We start from the raw sequence: 18,615 nt of genomic DNA, 5'->3' as shown, positions 1-18,615 counted from the left end.
GTCCACTCGAAATGCTGCTTATGCTAAACTCCTCGCCCAGATTATCCGTCTACGGGCTCACTACCCTAACCATCCCATTAAGTCAATTCGACTTGATAATGCTGGGGAGTTTACATCGAAGACATTCGATGACTATTGCATGTCACTGGGGATTGATGTAGAGCATCCAGTTCCCCATGTTCATACCCAAAATGGTCTCGCAGAAGCCGCTATCAAACGACTACATATGATAGCACGGACATTGGTTATGCGCACCAATCTCCCTGTTTCTGCTTGGGGATATGCAATATTGCATGCAGCGACGCTAATTCGTCTACGACCCACTGCCACCTAATCTTACTCTGCGTTACAGCTAGTGACTGGATACGAGCCTGATATCTCGCACTTACGCATCTTTGGGTGTGCCATTTATGTGCCTATTACGCCGCCACATCGTACTAAGATGGGTCCACAACGACGAATGGGCATTTATGTTGGATATGAATCTCCAGCGATAGTCCGCTACCTTGAACCCTTGACAAGCGATCTCTTTACCGCTAGATTTGCGGATTGTCACTTTGATGAGACAGTCTTCCCATCGTTAGGGGGAGATAAGAACACATATGTTCAACAGGAACGACAGGAATTGTCGTGGTCTGTCCCCACTATGTCTCATCTCGATCCCCGTACCGCACAGTCCGAACTTGAAGTGCGAAGAATAATCGAGCTCCCAAACGTAGCAGACACTCTGCCTGATGCGTTTTCTGATGTTGCCAAAGTGACGAGATCACACATACCTGCTGCAAACGTGCCTGCAAGGATCGATGTCCCAAATACTGGACATCACACCTCTCCTGTGACACCAGGAGATGGCGCCATTGCCCAACATGGCAATGATGTGGCATCTATGGCCGCAGGTCCCGCAAGAAAGCGCGGTAGACCGATTGGTTCGAAGGATACTCGCCCTAGAAAGAGAGTGAACGAGGCACAAACAAATCCTTTGATCATCGATACTCAAAATCCGTCCCATGACAATGTTCCGGATTATGGTTATGTCCAAGAGACATCTTTGGGGGACGCCTCATTGTCAGAACCTATCCCTGAGAACGTAGAGATCTCTGTTAATTACACTAGTGTACATGGGATGTGGGAAAGAAACTCCATCATCATTGATGATGTATTCGCGTATTCAGTGGCGCGTGAGATTATTGAGACCGATGACATCGAACCACGCTCCGTTGATGAATGTCAACGTAGAGCCGACTGGCCAAAGTGGAAAGATGCGATCCAGGCAGAACTTGATTCTCTAGCGAAAAGAAAGGTATTCGGACTAGTTGTGCCAATACCGCCCAACACCAAACCAGTTGGTCACAAATGGGTATTCGTTAGAAAGCGTAATGAGAAAAACGAGATTGTAAGGTACAAAGCTCGCCTTGTGGCGCAAGGTTTCTCACAACGCCCTGGAATCGACTACGAGGAGACATATTCTCCCGTAATGGACGTCATAACGTTCCGCTACCTTATCAGTTTGGTGGTTTCCGAAAAACTGAACATGCAGCTTATGGATGTGGTTACTGCGTATCTATATGGGGATCTAGATACAGAGATATACATGAAGATTCCAGACGGAATTCAGTTACCGAAATCAAGTGGCTCTGAACCACGGAGCGCGTTTGCAATTAGATTGAAACACTCACAATATGGATTGAAACAATTCGGACGGATGTGGTATAACCGTCTAAGTGACTACTTGATTGGATAGGGATATGTCAACAATGAACTATGCCCATGTGTGTTCATAAAAGGGACAAGTTCCAGATTTGCAATAGTAGCGGTTTATGTCGATGACATAAACATAATTGGCACCCTTAAAGAGTTAAGGGAAACCGCTGAACACTTGAAATCCGAGTTTGAGATGAAAGATCTTGGGAAAACACGGTTTTGCCTCGGTTTAGAACTTGAGCACCGTAGAGATGGTATCCTGATTTATCAATCAGCTTATACCCAAAAGATGCTTAGGCGTTTCAACACTGATAAGATTAAGCCTTCAAGCACCCCAATGGTCGTCCGTAGTCTTGATCCAAAGAAAGATCAATTTCGTCCAAAAGATGACGATGAAGAAGTGCTAGAGGCAGAAGTGCCCTACCTAAGTGCAATAGGTGCATTATTGTACTTAGCACAATGCACAAGACCGGATATCTCATTCGCTGTGAACTTGCTAGCTAGATATAGCTCTGCGCCTACACGACGCCATTGGACTGGTGTTAAAGATATCTTTCGATACCTAAGTGGTACGATCGATATGGGCTTGTTCTATCCCTTTAGAGAGAAGATGGATTCGAACCCATCAAGTGCCAGGGACGCCACACATGGTGGACTGCGTTCCCTCTCCCCATCCCAAAACGATATAAGTGTTTTGGAAGGTTTTGCTGATGCTGGGTACCTCTCTGACCCACACAAAGGTCGCTCCCAAACTGGTTATGTTTTCACCATGGGAAAAACCGCGATATCTTGGAGGTCTACAAAGCAGACCTTAGTCGCCACCTCTTCGAATCATGCAGAGATTATTGCTCTTCACGAAGCAGTTCGTGAATGTATATGGCTTCGATCCATAATTACGCATATTCGAAGTAATTGTGGTTTGAAGTCTACCACAGATGAGCCAACGAGCATTTATGAGGATAATGCTGCTTGCATTGAACAAATGAAGCAAGGCTACATCAAAGGCGACAACACCAACCATATATCGCCTAAATTCTTCTACAATCAGCAACAACAGAAGCTCCTCAAGATCAAAGTAAACCAGGTTCGATCTGAGGACAATGAGGCAGACTTGTTTACTAAGTCATTGCCCAAATCCACGTTCGAGAAACATGTGGCAAGAATTGGCTTGTGGAAATTATCTGAACTCCCATGATCGTAGTCATCAGGGGGAGGCGCAGACATCAGGGGGAGATGTCTACATGTTCAGCTCGAAACGTGAAGGGTGTGTTGTGCTCTTTTTCCCCTTCGACCGAGGTTATTTTTGTCCCACTGGGTTTTTGTTACTCGGCAAGGTTTTTAACGAGGCAACGAGAGAAGCACCACGTTTGGACAACACAAGGGGGAGTGTTTAAGGATATCTCTATTTGTGTTTGGCCCAAACTCTAGGTTACTTGACCTAGTGGTAATAGGGTTAAATTATAAGGATCTAGATTCCTATTCAATGTACGATTACTTTTCTTGTACGATTGAGATTCTACGTATTGTAATCCTCTATATAAAGAGACCCCTATTATCAATGAGAATACACAGCAAATTCCTCTCAAATTCAGTTTCTCTAAAACAAACACTACAAAGTTTATGATTATCCATGATTTTCTAATTCCATAAGTATGAATGATATTTTGAATACCTCTGTACTTTTATTTATTTTTAAAAGTCCTAATTGAATACCCCTAGATTTTAGTGGAATTCATGAAGTCTTTAAAAATCTTAATTGAATACCTCAAGATTTCCATGGACTGCTAAAAGTCTATATTGAATACACCCAGACTTTTAAATTTCATAAATTTCTTTAAAAGTTTCACTAATTCCATATACAATACACCCCCTAAGAGTCAAAATAATGACCGAAACGAGTAAGCTCAAAATGAGGGACAAGAGTCAAAATAATGACCGAAACGAGTAAGCTCAAAATGAGGGACAAGTGAAATGTTTTGGATAGCCACACTCGCAAAAAGGAGGAGGAAAAAAAAAAAAAAAAAAAAAAAAAAAAGGGCTGAAGAGGAGAGACAAAATGTAAAAGATCCAAATCCGAAATCAATAACAAAGAGAAGAGAAGAGAAGCCAAGTCCACCACCCGAGGACTCCAAGTGTGAGCAGAGAGAGAGAGAGAGTCTCAGACGACGAGAATGGCTGGAATCCGATTGGGCCCTGATGACTCAGAGATATCGCAGCAGAGCCGAGCTGCTCCGGCCGATCTTATCTCAGACGACGATCGCTCCGTCGCCGCGGACTCGTGGTCCATCAAGAGCGACTATGGGAGCACTCTCGACGACGACCAACGCCACGCTGATGCTGCTGAGGATCTCTCCGCCGCTAACCTCCGCGCCCCCTCCGATTACAGGTTGGTTGCGTCTTCCACTCCCTCTCTTTATTCTACTGTATTACAATACATGTCTTGCATTGTTTGTTGTAATCAGAATACCACTACATATATATAGGGGTATTTTCTCGGTTTTGCGAGTCAGATGGACATGTCTGTTCCATCTGACTCGCAATTCATGCCCCTAGTCTGTTTTATATTCGGTTTTATGCAAGCAGAGTTGGTGGTTGGTTCCTATCCAGTACACATTTGTATCCTTTGCTTTCCCTTGGAGGAAAACCCTAACTACTAGTATGTCAGCTTACTATTTCTTTTGTGTATATAGGGGTGTGCGTGTGTATACACGTGAACTTACCTGTTTGTTCTGTTAACTGTCGTGGTATATCTTGTGCTGAATGATGTGTGTTGTGCATGTACAGCTCTGACAAGGAGGAACCAGATTCTGATGGGATGACATCAATGCTAGGCCTTCAGAGTTATTGGGATGCTGCCTATGCAGATGAGCTGGTTAATTTTCGTGAACATGGGCATGCTGGTGAAGTTTGGTAAGCATTGCTTTTAGTGCCTAACTCTGTAAATTAACTGCTCATGAAGTTTTGGGACGCAGAACAGAGTTATTCAGATAACAGTTTGTGTAACTTTACATTATAGAGGGCCATATGAATATGATTATAAGTCTCATAAGTCGGGATTAGACAATTTATAGATTCTAAGGAACATCTTATTGTGCTATACTGTTTGCATCATATATCAAGGTCTGATGGGAAGCAATTAGAAATTATAGTAGGAAAGAGATTAAGGTACGGAATCAGGAAGTGAGAATAGTGAAACTCTGTACTCTGAAATTTCTGAATAATATCATAAGAAACTGCTTACAAAGACTTGAAACAAGCTAATTTGTACTAATATTACAGAAGCCCTAATATCAAACACATCAAATTCTAGCCCATGCAGAATAATATCATAAGAAACTGCTTACAAAGACTTAAAATGTTGAGAGAATTTCTGGTGATAAATTAAGCAACTGTAAATTAAGGGACTGAATGTGAAGGCGAAGCTATTAATAACTCCAAAAGAAAGTATTTTTTAGAAGACTATTGACTTTCAAGTCGGTTTTGGACATGACTGACCAAAGTTGTCAACTTCAATATTTTATTTTCAAATAAAAATAAATGATGAAAAACGAGAAACTTGATCTATTTCCCCTTATCTGTTATTGTAGGTTTGGAGCTGATGTCATGGAAGTTGTTGCCTCTTGGACCAAAACATTATGCATTGATGTTTCTCAAGGTCGCATGCCAAATCATGTTGATAATAGCAAGTCTGAATCAGCTGAACAAGGTTACAAGTTTCTTTCAGGTTGGAGTGTACTTGACATTGGGACCGGCAATGGATTGCTTCTTCAAGAACTTTCCAAGCAGGGGTATTCTTTGTTTATTTGAATTTTTCTGGCATTATATGCTGAATTAATTTGAAAGTTCTTTGTGGAAGGATATATTGGGTGAATGTTTCTCAACTTGGAATGTGGAGATTAGAAAGGGAGGGTTTCATTAGGTGTCCTGTAAAGACTCACTAGTTGCATTTCATAAAAAGAAAATAAAGGATATGACATAATTGAAGAGAAAAAAATCCAAAAAAAGTAAAAGAGAATGTATATAGAATTTAATGATATTTTTATTTGCGAAGTTAAAGTTGGAGTTAATTATACATTTTGATTAATTAATATTAAAAAAGTGGTGAAGTCTTGTGTCAATTTATCAATAAGTTATCATCATTATTATAATTTGTGTTATTATTATTAAGGTACAGTATTGTTATGATTACATGTACTTTTGAGGCCATATTGTATTTCATTGGAGTTACCCTGGTTTTCTCTCCCCCCCTCCACCCAAAAAAAACAAAGGCTCTCTTTTCTTTGTGGCAAAATTTCTTGTCACAGGCACAATAACGAATTAATGATATTCTTGGTATTTTGATTTCAGGTTTTCTGATTTAACAGGAATTGATTATAGTGAAGGGGCGATTGACCTTGCTCGAAACCTTGCTGACCGTGATGGATTACCCAATATTCATTTTTTGGTACGCCTGTTGTCAGATTATAAACTGTTGTCTTCTATTCCTTTGTGAAATCCATATTTCTGATGGATGAAGTTTCTTATCAGTGGAAATTCTCTTCTATTGTTTGTTATCAATAATTTTTGGCAGTGATTTTCCTTTTCTATTATAACTAATTTTGAGAACAGCAATTTTGGTTTAAATTATATTCTTCATTGATTTGAATCTTTTTCATGCTTCCCTTGAAAAAGTGAGAATAAGGCAAGAATCCTTTTTACATCCCATGACGAAATATGGTGATGAACATTTGCATTGAATTTTCTTACTTACCTAACATGCATATTGACTCGGGTAAACTTGCAGCCTTTTTCCCTTAGTTGAAGCAACGTAGAATGAGCATTCATAAGAAGTTAAATTTCTCTAGCAGGTTGATTGGAATTAATGAGTTATGAATAGTAGCTATTTGAACACTTGCTCCAATCCTTTTGTGTACACTTGTTTTGCAGGTTGATGATATTCTAGAGACGAAGTTGGAACGACAGTTTCAGCTTGTTGTAGACAAAGGAACCTTAGATGCCATTGGATTGCATCCAGATGGTGCTATAAAAAGGTAAAAATTTGTAGAGACTGTGATAGTGGATTTCCTGTTACGATTATTACACTTCAAGCCTTACTTTGCTGTTTGCTTATTGACTGTTGCTGACTTTCTAGCAAATGATGTGTGATGCTAGTCCATTTAATTGCTTATGGTGATTGAATAAAGGAAACTAGTGTGTGTTGATTTTGTACTTTGTTTTACAGGTTAATATATTGGGATTCAGTTTCGAGATTGATGGCTCCTGGTGGAATATTAGTAAGCATCTTCACTTGTCTAGTCCTTGTTATTCAAAATTTCACTTACCATCGTATAGGGATGTTTTGAGGTGCTTAAGTATGAAGTGCTTTTGCTTAGGTTGTGGTTTTGTGAGAGACATGTAAATCATTAGAAACCCGAGTGCTTCCTGCATTTCTTGCTAATGTTTCTTTTCTTCCAAAGTTATTCTGCCAAAATGCTTAAAAAAAAAAAAAAAAAAAAAATAATAATAATAAAAAAGAGCAGAATAAGTTTTTGATTATTTAAGAATTTTTGCCATGACCAAATGTATTTTCAAATGTACCCTGAAGTTGGATGATATTTTAACATCGCCTATGTTATTCTTTCTATTATTTTTCTAATTTCTCTTTGTGAAGTTATACATTTTGTTTCTTTCAACTCCACTTGACTCTGTTTTTGCGGGACACCATTGATAGGTAATCACATCATGTAACAGCACTAAAGAAGAATTAGTACAAGAAGTGGAAAATTTCAATCAAAGAAGGATTGGTGTGATCCAAGATCAAGAAGGATGCAAAGATACGGCTCCTCAGCTTCAATACCTTAGTCATGTTCGCACATATCCAACATTCATGTTTGGTGGATCTGTAGGATCACGGGTTGCCACTGTGGCATTTCTCCGGAATTGAGTCTTTGCAAGTTGTAGTTAACTGATCAATAACAGTGGATGCATTTGTGTTTGCATGTCGTAAAATTGAAACTTACTTTCTGTGACTTCTTTTAGTTTGGAAGAGAGTAAAAAAGTCTGATTCATTTTGAGCTATCGCTTAGGTTTCCTCTAGATATGCGCAGCTTAAATAACAGTGGATGCATTTGTGTTTGCATGTCGTCAAATTGAAACTTACTTTCTGTGACTTCTTTTAGTTTGGAAGTGAGTAAAAAAAGTCTGATTCATTTTGAGCTATCGCTTAGGTTTCCTCTAGATATGCGCAGCTTAAATGCAGAATTTTATTTTGGATTTGGTTTGATTGAGATTAGAATATACATACATATATGTGCATACTATTGATTCAAATAGTTAATCACCAGTGATACAAGGAAAAGGCCAAAAGTAGCACTAAAACAAGTAAAACCAAAAGTGAGAGAGGCCAGACGTATGAGGCGAAAGAAGCTTGAGACCTCTCTTGCTCTTGCTCTTGCACTTCTGAGCTGGTCATCATATTTATACCCGGTTGCGTAATTCCAACCGTATTGGTCTTGACGATTATGTTTGTGGCATAATTTCTCAAGTCTCTCCCTCATCTTAACCAGTTCAATTTTCTCTCTTAGAACACGCATATTTGAATCTACCATATTCCTGCTGCTGCTCGATGATCTTCCTGCATATTCATCCACCCATTATGACCGAGGAAACATAACATGCATTAAAACTATGTGGTAATGTGTTGTTTTGCCTGATTAAAGTCATAAATCCAACGTCACAGTTGGAAAGAAGGATAAGCAGATCCAAATAGGTAGACTGATTGGAGTAGTACCTTCGTCGAAGCTGTGAGCCTTTACTTGCATGATCATATTCATACGACGAATATTGCTGCTACGCTTCAAATATGGCTGTACCGGAATATTATACAAACAAGGGAGAGAAGAAGCCATATCCGGTCTGTGGACCTTGTTTATGGACTGTATTACCGTGTAGGATCACGAACAGAAGGAAATTAACTAGAAGAAGAAAGGAAAATCTGCAGTTCAACGTCAGATAATGATGGATAAGTTTTCAGTTCAATTAACTGGATTCACTGTATATGTATATCCAGCTAGAAGGGAAAAATGAAATGTCTAGTTCTTTGCCTACTCCATATTTATGGTAGAGCTCATAGGATGGAATAAGACTAGATAGCAGCCAGGTTTGTGCCGGTCAACAGATTCTCAATGCCTGCTCCGAATTTGAAATTAATTTCGAATGAGAACTTACCTAGCTAGTCAAATGTATTTGAGAAACGTCGGCCGCAAGATACATTTGAACATGCATGAGGACACTAATCCTCCATATATTATTTCACCAAGCGGTCAAACTTCGCATAGAGCCACAGACAACTAATTTGATCTGGCTTTTGGCGTTATGTTTTTGAATCTGTATACTAATTAACAACCTTTGTTTTTTGGTATAATTAAATTATGATTAATTGGGTGATGTAAATGATGCAGGTTGAACAGATACGTACATGCTGTTTATATTAGTTAAAACGACATCAACATGCAATCAAGGATCGACTGGACGACGTACATCATTATCTATTCGGACACTAGAGATCAAGTGATCACGACACAACTAAAGAACCTAGCCTGTGCAGACCCTCCTAGGCCTTAATTGGCTAGCAATTAAGACCACCACCATCACGCAATAATACCACTAAAGCAGCAGATGCTAGCTCTTGGTCTCAACAACTCATTCTACACACTAAATAGTGTTGAAGTGGCTGGATTCAACAAGCTGAAAGAGGAGTATTTGAGTTGTCCAGATTTTGGAAGCATATATTCAGCTGTTTTGGAAGACCAATCCAAAAGCAGTAAATTTGTTCTACAATATGGATTTTTTGTTGGATCCTTGACTCAAAGCACCAAAATAAGCTAAAATTGTCGCACTTATCCTAGCAAAAAAGTATACCCATTAACCCAATTTAAAGATTAAATGACTATTCTGCCCTCAATCTAATTAATAAACTACATTTTATGCCACTCTCATCTCTCTCTCCAGCACGACTCTCTCTCTACCACCCCCCCTCCTCCCCATCTCCACCTCCGGTTTCTCTCTCTCTCTCTCTCTCTCTCTCTCTCTCTTGTTGAGAATATATATATCTCACATGGGAAAAATGAGACCTTGCTTATGAGTTTATAAGGATTTGGGCCACTCCATCCATTGCCAATTGGTTTTGGATGTGAATCCCAAATTACTTTATCATGGTATCAGAGCGGGTTACCCACGTGTGCATGCCTAACAGCCACATGGACTCCACGTCACCCAAGTTGTCCACGTGTATGGCTTGAAAACTAGCCACACGTGCGGGGGCGTGTTGAGAATATATACATCCCACATGAGAAAAATGGGACATTGCCTATGAGTTTATAAGGGTTTGGGCCACTCCATCCATTGCCAATTGGTTTTGGATGTGAACCCCAGATTACTTTATCATCTCTCTCTCCAGAAGGCACCGATCCCTAGAACTGCATCATCGCCGGCACAGCCACCGGCGGCTTCCTTCCTTTCTCCATGCGACAAGGCCTCGGCGCCACCGCTAGGAGAACAGGTCGTTTTGGACACCGACCCCTCCATCCCCAAGCTCAATAGCAAAGACACCCAGAAAATGGTCGAGCGATTCACCCCCGATCAGCATCGAAATGGAGTCTTCGTCTTCGTCATCAAAGAGAGAGTTTCTCCGGCAGGGCGGCGGCTTGAGTGGCATGACGTTGACCTCAACGATTCTCTCTAGAGATCTTGATTATCTTGAAGCTTGTGCAGATACAACTTCGTCTTTCAGCTCAACCTCTGCCTATGGCGATGTATGTCATTTCACGGCGAGTAATTGTTGGATTGATGCAGTTAAAGAAATTTCGTTATGCCACTACTTGCTGGAGGAACTATGTTTCGCAAGGAAAGGGACACCTTTGGACCCATTCTTGTCCCCTCAGACAAGTAGCTACTCTCACCACCTCCTTTTTCATTTTATCGTTTATTTTTGACGTGATTCGATTTGTTCAAACACTGATTTTGGGGAGCTCAAATTCAGAGATTGTTGCAGAACTTTGATATCGGCGGCGACCACGAACGGATGTTCTGCTAAGGATTAGATAATTTTTTTCTTAGGGTAAAATAGGACCAGAAGGCCTAGAAGGAAAGAAAAAAGAAAAAAAGAAAGTTTTATTGTCTTTTAATAAAACTTTTTTTGGGGGGGGGGGGGGGGGGACAATAAAAGTTTATTGCCCCCAATAAATTTTTTGAATTGATGTAATTAGCTCCTCTATTTTTCCTTAATCAAAGTTTTATTTGTCTAGCTTTAGGAAGATTAGTTCCCATTCCGAGGACCTAAAGGTTTATTGAGGGGCAATAAAGATTTATTAGGAGGGTAATAAACCTCTCCGGTGACCTATGAGATCTTTGACAACCTTTTTGGGGACCTCCAGTGAGGTTTCATAAACTTTTATTGCCCCCCCCCCCCCAAATAAATGTTTATTAGGGGGCAATAAACCTTTCCGGTGACCTATGAGATCTTTGACGAGAAGTCCGGCGGCTGGTGATCGGTGACCGGATTCTGGCAGCCGGCAACCGGAGTCCGAAAGCTGGTGACAGGACTCTGGCGAAGTCTCTCATTGTTATGCCTCGTATCAAAATTATTTAACTTATTACCAGTTTATAGTTAGTAAAAGACTATTTTCACTAGGCCAATAACCTTAACATACAACACTTTTTACACAACGAAAAAAAAAAAATTGTTGTGTGATGTGGGAAAGTGAATCACACAACATGTTTACTAAACTTACGTTGTATAAGGTGGTTAAAATTCTGAATTTTTTTTTAGAAGGTCATTGCACAACGGTTACAAGAATAATCTGTTGTGTGAATCAAAAAAAAAATGCGGTGGATTTCCCTCCTTGATGGACTCAAATTTGGATCCAAATTGTACCCTAGATGCCACTAAATTGTACAACAGTTTAGTTACTTATGTTGTAGGAGTGTACTTGCAAATCATCATACAATGGTTTTTAATGTGCCGTTGTGCAAGTGAGTGGCAAAATTTGGAGAAGTCTCCAAAATGACATTCATTCTCTCCCCAAAACGAGTAAATTTGGCTTCAATGGTTTGTTATGCTTGCAAGTTCCTACAACACAATGAACTATTTTTGTTGTGTGATTGAGAAATGTCTAACCTCAGCGCCAAAACTGAAATTTTGATTGCACAGGCGGGAAATTTCCATCTTTATTCCCTCAGCTTTGCTACACTTCAGACAACATATATAACTCTATACGTTGTCTGAATAATTAAAAAAAAAAATTAATGCGTGGTGCCTTATACAACTCGAGGGCACCATTACACACACTTTCGCTTTTCAAGTCTAAGAGCAAAACCCGAGTCTTTCTTCACTTCGAGCAAAATCCCGAGCCTTAACATCTCTCACTCCCACTTTGGCCTTAGAGAGTTTTGTTGGATTGGGAATTTAGGGTTTTTTCGATTAACTGTTCAGCTCACTTTGCCTAGGCGAAGACGGAGGCTAGGTGGAAGACGGAGGTACAGTCCAATGATTTCCTCTTCATTCTCTCAAGTCTGATTGTCTCATCTAATTTCTGAAAACCCAAACCTCCTTAAAACCTTCAACCCAGTCTCTGCGACGATCGACGGCAGCGGCACGACGACCTCGTCTCGTTCTCGCAACGTCACTCTGTCAGTCACTCAATCTCGGTCTGTCCCTCTCTCAGATTCGATCTGATTTACCTTTTTGTTAAAAGATTGCTTGATAATTGGATTTGATTTACTTTTTCTCTGAAAAAGATAGCTTGATTTGATCTGCAAGCTTGAAATTTTATGTATTTGTTGCAGCTTTTGGTGGTGGAGCAGAAGAAAGAAAATAAAAAAATAAGAAGGGGTCGGGAAAGAGAGGAGAAAGAAGAGAATAGAGGGATGTTGAGAAACATAGAGAAGAAAAGAAGAAGAAATAGGAAGAGGGAAGAAGAAGATGTTTATCTTCCGGAGGGTTGCTTTCTAAGGGAGAGGAGATCATAAACGAGAGAGAAGGAGAGAGACGAGTTTGTTTGAAGTTAAAAGGCAAGAACATGGTGTTGGGTTCAGTTTCTTTTTGGTGAGTGGCTTCTATTTTCCGGATTGTGTTTGTTTCTTTAGATTATGTTCTTGTTGGTTATTCTTTGATTAATATAGCATGTTATTGATTTGGGTTAGTTCAATTGTGCTAGTTTTCCATCTTATTCCTGAATTTCATAGAAGTTTGGGAACTGGGCAAAAATACTTGAGCTTTGTTTCAATTCTATTTTTATTCCGTTTAGGATTTGAGGTGAGTGACTTCCTTAATTACTTGATTTCATTGGGGAATTTTGGGTTTAATGCGGTTTTGGATTTTCCGTTTGGTTTTCTTACAATTTTTGCAGGTAATATATGAGAAATTTATGAATGCTATACGTGAAAGTTGGTGTCTACTAATATTGGTTCCAGGTAGTAATTCGGTCTCATCTGTTCTTTTTGTCTTCAAGTAATCAATTTGTATGAAATTTAATTGGGAAGCAAGTGCTTCAATCTCATAGTTTTTGTTTTTGTTTTTCATCACTATCAAGCAGAGTAGGTATTATTTGAGATTAGGATTAAAACTCTACTGCACCCAACAAGCAAAGGAGCATGCAGTGGTAAATCTTTTTCATTATTTCTAGGGATACTAGTGAATTGCAGTGGTACTAGTAGTTGTATCAGTAATCTATTTTTTTTTCCTGTATTGTTTTTGATTTGGTGCATAAGGGCAGCTTTGAGGTTTTCTTTCTTTGATCTCTTTAAGGTCAGAAAAGCCTCAATTTATTCCTTTTGTATTTGTTTGCTAACATTTTCTTTGAGCACATGCATATCTATAGTGTCGCTGGATTTAGCTTTTACATTTAACCATTTAAAAGAGCTGCTGGTATTTGCCTTCTTGCATTTTCAGTTGAAGCTTGTAGGAGAGACATCAAGTTCAATGGTTCAATTGCATGTTCAAAGGTGGAATCACATCTTGGTGATGTTTGTGTGCATATATATGTTAATTCCTTGATGGTCATTGCTTTCTTTTTTCAATTCTTTTGCCACTGGTTTTGTTAATCTCACTTGCCTTGATCAGAGTAGCTCTTTCAAGGTCTTTGTATTCCTTTCTTATAAAAAAAGGTCATTTCAAACCATGAAGCATTGTTGACTTGTTGAGTTTCTGAAGCATGTTACCTTGCTATTTTTATTGAAGTTAATGTTGATAAAATTCAAGTTGTCTTGCTTTGTTGTCTTTGAGTAAAAATTAACCTGTTAGATTTCTTGTTGTGCTTCTAGAAATTTGAAAATTTAAGATCAAGCATTTTTGATAGCTACCAAAATAAAAGCATATATGAAGGAAAATATCATTGAACAAGTGGTTCAACTATTTGTGTTGTAGATGCTTAATCCTTTGCCGACCATTGTGAAGTGTAAGCTTGGCACTTTGGTAGGTTGCTCCATTGCAACCTGAAGGTCCCGGGTTTGAAGGGGGAGATAGCCTCTCCCAGATGGGGTCAACAGTCTCTAGGCTCTGCAATGGCTGGATTCCCATGCATATTGGGCTGTCTGTGTGAGTTGTGCTTGTTATTCTCTCTTTTGTCTTGTAACATCATGTATGTGATTTTAAGATGTTGCTCATTATTCTTTCTTTGCACGGTTTCATCATGCACTCCTTCTTGGCATAGACAAGGAAATTTAGCTATGAAGCTCCTGATATGTTATATATTTTTGCATTCCCAGAAAATAGACGAGAAGGCAATCAATGAGGTATTTCTGAAAGTCCTGGATAATTAGATCAAATGGTACATATACCTGCGGATCTGGCTTGTATGGAATATGTCATTTCAGTAACCTAACGATTTCCTAAATTTATTGATGCCTAAATGCCTTTGCACCCTGCTAATTAATATGTATTTCCACAGCACAAGCAATTAATCAGGACATAAACTTTTTCTGGTGTCATTGTACTTTCTGATATGGGGTGAGGCTGCAAATGTCCACTTTCTTCCTGAATGCATTAGCTACATGTTTGACCATGTAAGGCTCCAACATTTCTAGTTAACTTTGCTTGCAGTTTGATCTGTTCAGTTTTTTCATAGTAGCTTTAAATATCTGGTTATTTATTTGTCTGCTAAATAGCCTCATTAACATTTTCTGTTATGGAGACTGAACTGAGCTAATTGCAAACGAGCTCCTTGTAATTTTTGATTGTTCTACTATACTAACAAATGTCTGGGATCATAAATCCAACTTCATCACAAAATCATTTGTCTGCAACATTGAAGAAATTTAAATATAGGATTTTTGGTTTATATCCAAAGTAATTTTGCAAGTTATAGTGGAATGATCTTTGTACTGAAGATGGTACTCTTAGAAAACTCTATTTTGTCAATATTTAACAACATTTCGCTGTTGAGGATGATATCTACATGATTTGTTTAGATTTTTTACGGCAAGTGGGAAATTGCTGGATATGCATCATGATACCGTTGCTTCTTTACTGTCAATTGTTTGTATTTTTTGATTGTGCGGAGACTTTTCTGAGAGATATTAGCAGTACATTTATTCAAACTTTTCATATCATTACTCATGAGATTTAACATCATCACTTATGGTTCTGCAGATGGCGAAGGAGTTAGATGCTATTCCTGCTGCTGGCTGCACAATAGAAAATGATTATGTGTCCTTCCTCAAGCAGATTGTTTATCCTATGCATGAAACATTGGCAGCGGTCTGTGCATCTCCATTTGATTTTTAGTGATTGCACATTTTATGCATCTAGTTGTATTTTCTGTCCAAGTATAAATTAAATGTTCAAGTGTGCCAACTTTCTTGGATGCCTTCTCAGTGGTATTATTTGGTCTTTTACTTGTTTTTTTATATCTTGAACAAGATCACACTTCTCTGAAAAGGTGTGATAAAAGCTTACTAGATCTTGCTTTATTTATTTATAATTTTTTTATGGGTACGATTCTGGAGATCATAGTGGTGTCATTACATAAGATTCTACGACACCTTGGTTATCTTAAGTTGACTGGTCTGGATCTATATGAATTTATGGCTTCTTGATCAAATCAGCATGATTTTCATTTTCACCCAAAATAAATAAAAGAAAAAGAAGAAACAAGAAAGTAAGTCTTACTTTTTTAGGTTGCTCTTCAAGTCATTGAGGTAACAATTCAATATCTCAACTTCTGTGGTCTTTTGCTGTTGAACATTGCTGGAAATATTAGGAGTGTCTATTTGTGCGGTACTTATAGATTTGAAATGTTGAACGCATGGGTGGTATTTTCGGCATTATGGTATCACTTATTATTGTTAAGTAGTCGCATAGTCTGGCTGATATATACTCCAATGTGGGAAAGGGAGTAACAGTGGTTGCTTTGTGGGCATTATTAATATGGTGACTTCTTTCTGATGCTTCTTTCATTTTTGATAAAGCTATCTTGTCACATAGTCTACCTGATGTGTACTCCATTTGATCTTGAGAATAACTTCTGCTTTGCTTTAACCTTGCATGTAGGAAGCTGCTGGAAACAATAATGGGAAAGCTGCGCATTTCAGCGTGGCGGAATTATGACGACTTCAATGAATACTTTTGCTTTGTTTGCTTGTCATTCAATTATGGATGAACAATGTGATTCCTTCTTTTTGGTGTGTGAAGCGTCTGTGGAATATGCAGGTCACCTGCTTGTTTAGTTGAGCTAAGAGATTGGATGAAGATTGTGGAATCGTAAGTCGCTTGTATTGATCATACATATTAGGTTGTTGCTGAAGGAAAGCATCATTTTTGTGCTTCTCTGCTGGTCCAATATTCATGCACTGTGTGGCATGTTTTGTAACAAATAGTTTGTATTTGTATCAGCTTTTGATGTCCCAGGTAGATGGGCATGCATTTGAATGCTTTTCTTCTTTTAATGTTGGCTTGAATGATTGGGAAATCCTCCCTTTTAACGTTTGAATGCTTTTCTTCAAATAGTATGAGTTGGATTACTCTTTATTCATAGATTCCAGTGTCTTTTATTTACAATTAATCACTATTCATTAGGATAAAATGGAGCATTATTATCAATGCACAAAATCTAGAAAAGACGATCATACAACAGAATTTCTAATGTTAATAACATTGTCTGAAGTAACAATTTGGATGTTCACACAATGAATCCTTATATAACCATGCAACGGTTCTAACAAACTTACGTTGTCTTATTTACAATCACACAACTGTAATAACTAGAATGCGTTATCTAAAACTAACACACAACAATAAAATTTCCAAAAGTGAAGTGTGAGGATAATTCATACAACAGATAAAATAAAATGCAGTTGTCTGATTTCCTTTCATACAACGGCTCGGAAACAACTTTCGTTGTGTGAATGATGCCAATGACATGTGCAGCATGACTGCGCGGCAACTGTGGCTGCCATCTGCCGAGAGAAGGCACAACGGTTTTAACCAAATAAGTGTTGACTGTTTGTTATTCACACAACGGGTTTCCATCGTTGTGTGATTTTTAATCACACAACGCTCCGATACACAACGGAAATCGTCCAAATCACACAACGAATTTGGTCCGTTGTCTGTTCACTTTTTTGGCCTAGTGTTTACTTCGTGGATTTCTATTTTATCGTTTATGGGATGAAGAGTTGATTTTCTCATTGATTCGATAATTTAGAAAAATTTCTTGTGGAAGTTGTAGAAAACGTTAAACCAAGTTCATAGACATGAAGTTTGCCCAAATCGGAGTTTTTATAGAAAAGTTATAATCGAAAAACTTAAGTTACTATTCTGGGTAATTGTATGTATTTATATAATTGTATTTGGGGTTTCTTTTTTTGGAAAGGGGGAGAGAGAATTGTTTTAGCAAAACCGAGACCCCAAAACTTGAGGCCCTTTTTTTTCGCCGTTCGGACCCGGAAACGGACCACTGCTGGACACACCGCCGGTCACAAATTGATCCACTCTTTCTTCTCTTCTGTCCATGTAGTATCTCAAGTTGAAAAGCTTTGAATTAAGAGAATAGAGAGATTTTCAGATTGGTGCGCACCAGAATATTTGGTTCGATCTCTAGTTTCCGGCGGTTTCTTGCCGAAATCCTTGGTGAGTTTTGATGCTTGGGAGGTTTTGCTACCCATCTTGCAGTTCAATTCGGCCGGAGGAGGAGAAATCAAATTGTGCAGTGGGCTTCGTCGGAATTTTTGCTTTCTGGCCGATTTCCGGCTAATTGGTTGTGAATTGATTGTTGTTGTAGGTATAAAAGTTGTTCTATATGTTGTGGAGATCATTTTTGTGTAGGTGGTGTGGCCGGATGTTGGGGTTGGTGTGGTGGCGCATGAAGCCGACGCGCCACCAATGGTGGGGGAGCGTGCAGCCACCTAAAATGCATTGTTTTAGTTTATAAATTATAACTAGTGAATTGGAGTCTTTGGCCACACTTTATTTTAGGAGAATTCGAATATCGATATTGATCGGAGAGTGTTAGTTTTGAGATTGTTGGATATGTATATACATTGTTGTGAGTTAGAATTTTAATTTTTATCCCTAGAGGATTTGAAGTTGTTAAGAAGGTTTGGGGGATGTTAAATTGACGAGAATCATGGATTATGGTTAGTAAGGATTCTAAATTTGGAAAAAAACCGGGTTTAGGGGAAATTATGAGTAAATTGAGTTGTCATTATTTTGTGGAAGTAATTGTCAATTTTAGACTTTTTCCCTTTTATTATTTATACGCTGTTGTTTAAGGAAAAATGAATTGGGAGAGAATTGAGTCATGCTTTCATTGATAATAGGGGCCTCTTTATATAGAGGATTACAAGACATAGAATCAGGGTTGTACAAGGAAAGATAATCATACAATTAATCGGATATCTATGAATATCTCCGAGAATATCTCTAATTCAAAACCCTAT

General features: G+C 38.6%; 2 protein-coding genes across 2 annotated transcripts; one reads left to right on the top strand and one right to left on the bottom strand.

Moving 5' to 3' along the window:
- The first annotated feature begins 3,734 nt into the window (after nt 1–3,734).
- LOC112193637 (EEF1A lysine methyltransferase 2) lies at nt 3,735–7,758 on the top strand. The gene is made up of 7 exons (XM_024333848.2): nt 3,735–4,087; nt 4,486–4,611; nt 5,289–5,489; nt 6,049–6,145; nt 6,628–6,731; nt 6,923–6,974; nt 7,412–7,758. Exons 1-7 carry the CDS (start codon nt 3,873–3,875, stop codon nt 7,622–7,624), a joined length of 1,008 nt encoding a protein of 335 aa, XP_024189616.1. The 5' UTR covers nt 3,735–3,872; the 3' UTR covers nt 7,625–7,758.
- A 229-nt stretch (nt 7,759–7,987) lies between these two features.
- On the bottom strand, nt 7,988–8,804 carry LOC112193638. Its single transcript, XM_024333849.2, has 2 exons — nt 8,471–8,804; nt 7,988–8,314 (listed from the first exon to the last, which is right to left on the bottom strand). Exons 1-2 carry the CDS (start codon nt 8,586–8,588, stop codon nt 7,998–8,000), a joined length of 435 nt encoding a protein of 144 aa, XP_024189617.1. The 5' UTR covers nt 8,589–8,804; the 3' UTR covers nt 7,988–7,997.
- Nucleotides 8,805–18,615: the final 9,811 nt, after the last annotated feature.

This window comes from Rosa chinensis, chromosome 3 (genome assembly GCF_002994745.2).
Source record: "Rosa chinensis cultivar Old Blush chromosome 3, RchiOBHm-V2, whole genome shotgun sequence".
Taxonomy (NCBI): Eukaryota; Viridiplantae; Streptophyta; class Magnoliopsida; order Rosales; family Rosaceae; genus Rosa; species Rosa chinensis.
This window is presented reverse-complemented; position numbering and strand designations above follow the sequence as displayed.

What these genes read in the sequence shown, in the direction of transcription:
- LOC112193638 (XM_024333849.2), bottom strand. Translation starts at nt 8,588, where the DNA reads ATGGCTTCTTCTCTCCCTTGTTTGTATAATATTCCGGTACAGCCATAT. An exon ending in GGCTCACAGCTTCGACGAAG is followed by an intron (nt 8,315 to 8,470) that starts GTACTACTCCAA and finishes ATGAATATGCAG; the next exon opens with GAAGATCATCGAGCAGCAGC.
- LOC112193637 (XM_024333848.2), top strand. Translation starts at nt 3,873, where the DNA reads ATGGCTGGAATCCGATTGGGCCCTGATGACTCAGAGATATCGCAGCAG. An exon ending in CGCGCCCCCTCCGATTACAG is followed by an intron (nt 4,088 to 4,485) that starts GTTGGTTGCGTC and finishes GTGCATGTACAG; the next exon opens with CTCTGACAAGGAGGAACCAG. An exon ending in CAAGAACTTTCCAAGCAGGG is followed by an intron (nt 5,490 to 6,048) that starts GTATTCTTTGTT and finishes TTTTGATTTCAG; the next exon opens with GTTTTCTGATTTAACAGGAA.